Source organism: Pleurodeles waltl, chromosome 10 (genome assembly GCF_031143425.1).
Source record: "Pleurodeles waltl isolate 20211129_DDA chromosome 10, aPleWal1.hap1.20221129, whole genome shotgun sequence".
Lineage (NCBI taxonomy): Eukaryota > Metazoa > Chordata > Amphibia > Caudata > Salamandridae > Pleurodeles > Pleurodeles waltl.
Genome location: NC_090449.1, coordinates 472,377,920 through 472,383,919, shown reverse-complemented (window position 1 = coordinate 472,383,919; position 6,000 = coordinate 472,377,920). Strand labels below are relative to the sequence as shown.

General features: G+C 46.4%; 1 protein-coding gene across 1 annotated transcript in view; it reads right to left on the bottom strand.

The window, feature by feature from the left end:
* Positions 1-345: 345 nt before the first annotated feature.
* Positions 346-6,000, bottom strand: part of AOC1 (amine oxidase copper containing 1) — a 353,649-nt gene continuing 347,994 nt past the window's right edge. Inside the window, exon 5 of the mRNA XM_069210758.1 lies at positions 346-1,503. Within this exon, the coding sequence (XP_069066859.1) occupies positions 1,228-1,503 (276 nt within the window). The 3' untranslated portion in view covers positions 346-1,227. The remainder of the gene's footprint in view (positions 1,504-6,000) is intronic.

Sequence of the window (6,000 nt, the reverse complement as noted above, 5' to 3'; positions counted from 1 at the left end):
ACGCGATGTCGGCGCAAGCTCCTTGTAAATGAGGCCCCAAATACATACTTATAGTGCTCCGCTACACACTTAACACACCCTGGCACTAGTTTGAAAAATAACTACTTAATGCACACCACCAGAGCAAAATGGAAATACAAATGAGGCAATGTAATCATCCACAAAGTGCCATGGCCCTGATGGCACCCCAGTGAAGCAATGGGAAACCATGAAAAACACATAAAAGATAATGTTTGAAAAGAGGTGCCCAAAGTTCACTCTGTCTGTGCATTTCTTATTGTACCTTTATGAAGAATTCATTGTGTGAGTTTCCCACCCTTTAATGAAAATAAAACACTTGCTTCATTATATCTATCTGCATTTATTTTACAGCACAAAGACAGATTAGGGTCACTGGTTTGTAGAAGGCATGGCAATGGATGAGGGAGCATGATGATCCAAGATGCAGATTCAGTTTTCTACTTTTCATTCTATACTGTGCAAATATTCGCAATGAGGATTGGTGTATTATGAAATAAGGCCGAATTATTGAAGGTTGAATAAATGTGTATGGTGTTGGAATATTTTCTTGACAAACTTTGGGATTTAAATTAGTTACCCTCCTTTAATATTGTCTAGGGATGCACCTAATATGTTTTAATGGTATAATTGTGCGGTGGATGGTGGGTTGAATAGGAAGAGGAGGGTTTTTGTGGACAGGTGGACAGGGGTTGCCAAATTACAAGATAATGTAAACTGGGTTGTATGATGTCTTCACTAGAAGGACATTGAATGCGTAATTTAGGTATTGGCACGTGGAGGAGTGCAATGAAACGAGTTGATGCAGCCATTAAAGATATTGCTTTTAATGTGGTTCCTGAGACAATTAATGATTTCAGTAGTTACAAACAAGAGAATTAGGAATAAAAATGGTTATCAGTATGTACTAGTGGACTTGCCTTCTAAGGAATACTCAGTTAACAGTGCCCTGTTATTCAAAGTTTGGGGTTCAATTGCTTATCTTCACTTATCTTCACTGCCCCCTTTTGCAGTCACTAGTGGCTTGTGTGGTAACTCTTTTGCATTCTGCCATAACATGCCCATTTCTATCCCACTGCACAGAGTACTGGTTTGGCAATCACTGTATGCAATGTTATTTCTCAGGTAAGATCTTTTCTAGAAGCTGGCTGAATAGTCTGTTGTCTCCACTCATTTTGGACCTTCTATATCAGTTTAAGACCCTCTGGCTCAGTCCTGACGATAGGTTCCATTGTACTGGAAAGGCTTTTCTGCAACACAGATGCCAACTACGGCCGGTGTCCAGCGCTGGATCTCTGCCTTGGAGAAGGACTTGTCCTTGGGTCGCACTATGACAGTGCTCCTAGAGGCAACAGAAGGGTCTTCGTCAAAGAAGTTGAAGGGTCGCAAGAAGAATCCAACTGAATTTCCTGGTGTGGCTGTGTTTGGGATATCTTCAGCATGGGGGATGTGAAGGAATCCCACAGTTACCCAGGCCACCAGATCCTAGAAGGAAACAGTAAAATAATTCAAGTACTCGTTTCAATCACAGGTGAGTAATATCCCTAGCCTATTCACAAAGGAAAAGAACAGATTCCTTTCACACATCTCCAGCCCATATGCTACAGAGCATTATACTAGGGTTTTGAGACAAATTAAATTAATTAAGTGTACCCATAACTATTGTGATTTTTAGACAGAGGATGGATTACTAGTTTGGCAGATGAATGACATTGTCTAAAAAAGAAAAGCAGTGGATATCCCTTCATGCATACTTGCAGTGCGTAGAAATTAATACATTCAGAATAGAGTGGACAGGATGTCTCTCAATCACAAAATTACACCCAAGTCCTGCATTGCATGAATGCAACCTATTGAAGATTTGTTAACTTTTATTTAACAGACCATCAAAAAAAAATCAGACTTTTGTTCGGTGAGCTCAGAATGTTTGTGGAAATGTTTTAGTCTTTGTCACTAACTTTGTATGGTCATAAATGTCATCAGTTTCTATGACAGAAAATTCTCTCCAGGATCATCCTCCTAAAGAAACTATGCTAGATTTAAAAATCCCCTGCATTGTCATTGTGTTACACAGGGCGGCACAAGGCAACACAAGGATTACAGTGAAACTTACTGCACCACGCAAAATCACCTTGCTTGGTTCTGCATGGCTTAGGAAAATCTGAAGTACTGCAAGGCAGCGCAGGTCGATGTCTTGCCTTACTCTGCCCTGGAAAGGTGTTCCATGGGTGGAGTGTGAGTGTTCCCAAGGATCCCCCCATGGATTTTGACACATTCCCAGATTTAATAAGACTAGTAAACCTGTTAATGTGTCAAAAAACTATGTCTTCCCAGGTGAGGCGTGAAGAAGAGAAATATGTTTATTTCTCCTTGCTTCTTCCACTATCCATGTGTGCTGCATTCTGCATCACACATAGAAAGAGAAGACACCTCAGAGGATTGTTTTGTGCAGGAAAGTGTCCCTTCCTGTACATAAACAATCCTGGGTGTAACACAGGCACCCTTGCACCATGGTACAAGGTGCTAGGCTGCACTGAGTGTGCCAGCACCGGGAAAGTGCAGGAATATGCAGGTACAATGATGCATTCCTGCCCTCTCCCTGTCACACAACGCTGTGCAGCAAGTTGTCTTACTGAGTCGTGTGACTTGTTAGTAAATTTGACCCTAAAGCTCTGAGAAATTCTGACCTTTGTGCAATGAGTAGTCGTCCACACCACTTTGTGAGCTAATGCCAAAGAAGAAAAGACTACAGGGCAGATTTATGAAACGTCATGCTGCACCTAGTGCAACGCCACTTTTCTTGCGCCCCTTAGCCCCCCCAACACCACCATGCGTGCACCGTATTTAAAATATGGCGAACCATGGTGGTAGTCAGGGGTACTAGTGTAAGGAAATGCCTCCTTGGCATGGTTACCCCCTGACGTTTTGCCTTTGCTGATGCTAAGTTATGATTTGAAAGTGTGCTGAGGCCTGCTAACCAGGCCCCAGCACCAGTGTTCTTTCCCTAACCTGTACCTTTGTCTCCACAATTGGCACACCCTGGCATCCAGGTAAGTCCCTTGTAACTGGTACCCCTGGTACCAAGGGCCCTGATGCCAGAGAAGGTCTCTAAGAGCTGCACCATGTCTTATGCCTCCCTGGGGACCCCTCACTCAGCACAGACACACTGCTTGCCAGCTTGTGTGTGCTAGTGGGGATAAAATGACTCCCCTCAAGGTGCCATGCCAACCTCACACTGCCTATGAAGTATAGATAAGTCACTCCTCTAGCAGGCCTTACATCCCTAAGGCAGGGTGCACTATACCATAGGTGAGGGCATAAGTGCATGAGCACTATGCCCCTACAGTGTTTAAGCAAAACCTTGGACATTGTAAGTGCAGGGTAGCCATAAGAGTATATGGTCTGGGAGTCTGTCATGCACGAACTCCACAGCACCATAATGACTACACTGAAAACTGTGATGTTTGGTATCAAACTTCTCAGCACAATGAATGCACACTGATGCCAATGTACATTTTATTGTAACATACACCCCAGAGGGCACCTTAGAGGTGCCCCCTGAAACCTTAACCGACTACCCGTGTAGGCTGACTGGTTTTAGCAGCCTGCCACACACCAGACATGTTGCTGGCCACATGGGGCGAGTGCCTTTGTCACTCTGTGGTTAGTAACAAAGCCTGTACTGGGTGGAGGTGCTTCACACCTCCCCCTGCAGGAACTGTAACACCTGGCGGTGAGCCTCAAAGGCTCACCCCCTTTTTTACAGCACCCCAGGGCACTCCAGCTAGTGGAGTTGCCCGCCCCCTCCGGCCACGGCCCCACTTTTGGCGGCAAGGCCGGAGGAGATAATGAGAAAAACAAGGAGGAGTCACTGGCCAGTCAGGACAGCCCCTAAGGTGTCCTGAGCTGAGGTGACTCTGACTTTTAGAAATCCTCCATCTTGCAGATGGAGGATTCCCCCAATAGGGATAGGAATGTGCCCCCCTCCCCTCAGGGAGGAGGCACAAAGAGGGTGTAGCCACCCTCAGGGCTAGTAGCCATTGGCTACTAACCCCCAGACCTAAACACACCCCTAAATTCAGTATTTAGGGGCTCCCCAGAACCTAGGAACTCAGATTCCTGCAACCTAAGAAGAAGAGGACTGCTGAACTGAAAAACCTGCAGAGAAGATGGAGACACCAACTGCTTTGGCCCCAGCTCTACCGGCCTGTCTCCCCACTTCTAAAGACACTGCTCCAGCGACGCGTTCCCCAGGGTCCAGCAACCTCTGAAGCCTCAGAGGACTACCCTGCATCTAGAAGGACCAAGAACTCCCGAGGACAACAGCTCTGTTCCCCAAAGACTGCAACTTTGCAACAAAGAAGCAACTTTGAAACAACACACGTTTCCCACCGGAAGCGTGAGACTTTGCACTCTGCACCCGACACCCCCGGCTCGACTTGTGGTGAACAAACACCACAGGGAGGACTCCCCGGCGACTACGAGACCGTGAGTAGCCAGAGTTGACCCCCCTGATCCCCCACAGCGACGCCTGCAGAGGGAATCCCGAGGCTCCCCCCTGACCGCGACTGCCTGCTTCAAAGACCCGACGCCTGGTAAAGACTCTGCACCCGCAGCCCCCAGGACCTGAAGGATCCGACCTCCAGTGCAGGAGCGACCCCCAGGTGGCCCTCTCCCTTGCCCAGGTGGTGGCTACCCCGAGGAGCCCCCCCCTTGCCTGCCTGCATCACTGAAGAGATCCCTTGGTCTCCCATTGATTTCTATTGCGAATCCGACGCTTGTTTGCACACTGCACAAGGCCGCCCCGTGCCGCTGAGGGTGTACTTTCTGTGTGGACTTGTGTCCCCCCTGGTGCCCTACAAAACCCCCCTGGTCTGCCCTCCGAAGACACGGGTACTCACCTGCTGGCAGACTAGAACCGGGGCATCCCCTTCTCCATTGAAGCCTATGTGTTTTGGGCACCACTTTGACCTCTGCACCTGACCAGCCCTGAGCTGATGGTGTGGTAACTTTGGGGTTGCTCTGAACCCCCAACGGTGGGCTACCTTGGACCCAAACTTGAACCCCGCAGGTGGTTTACTTACCTGCAAAAACTAACAGACACTTACCTCCCCCAGGAGTGTCTAGTTTTAAAATAGCTATATGTCATTTATGTGAAAACTGTATATGCTATTTTGCTAATTCAAAGTTCCTAACGTTCCTACATGAAATACCTTTCATTTGAAGTATTACTTGTAAATCTTGAACCTGTGGTTCTTAAAATAAACTAAGAAAATATATTTTTCTATACAAAAACCTATTGGCCTGGAATTGTCTCTGAGTGTGTTCCTCATTTATTGCCTGTGTGTGTACAACAAATGCGTAACACTACTCCTCTGATAAGCCTACTGCTCGACCACACTACCACAAAATAGAGCATTAGAATTATCTCTTTTTGCCACTATCTTACCTCTAAGGGGAACCCTTGGACTCTGTGCATTCTATTCCTTACTTTGAAATAGTGCATACAGAGCCAACTTCCTACAACTAGCATCAGAATTTTTGACGCTAGTTGGCGCTTTGCAATTTAGCGTAAAAAATGTTGACCCTAATCCTTCAAAGCACCCAGAGGACCATTGAAAACAATGGGAGCCTCCCTTTAACACCTGCTCTTAGCAGATGTTAACAATGCCGATAGAAAAGACACAAAGAAATCTCTTAGGTTTCTTCGTGCAATTTTTTCAGCCCTCCCTAGTGCCGGAACACCCTCTTGCATACATTCTGCCTGGAGCAGGCATAATGTGGTGCAAGGGGATACAAAGTGGTGCAATACAAGCACTGCGCCACTTAGTAAATATCACACAGAGTTTTTGGCCTTCCAACGCCACATTAGCTTAAAAAAGATTGCACTAAATTGGCGTTGGAATGGCACTAGGCCCTCTTAAATCAGGGCCATTGGATTTCGAATACAGTAGTGAAAATCATTTATCTCTTGAAAGCACA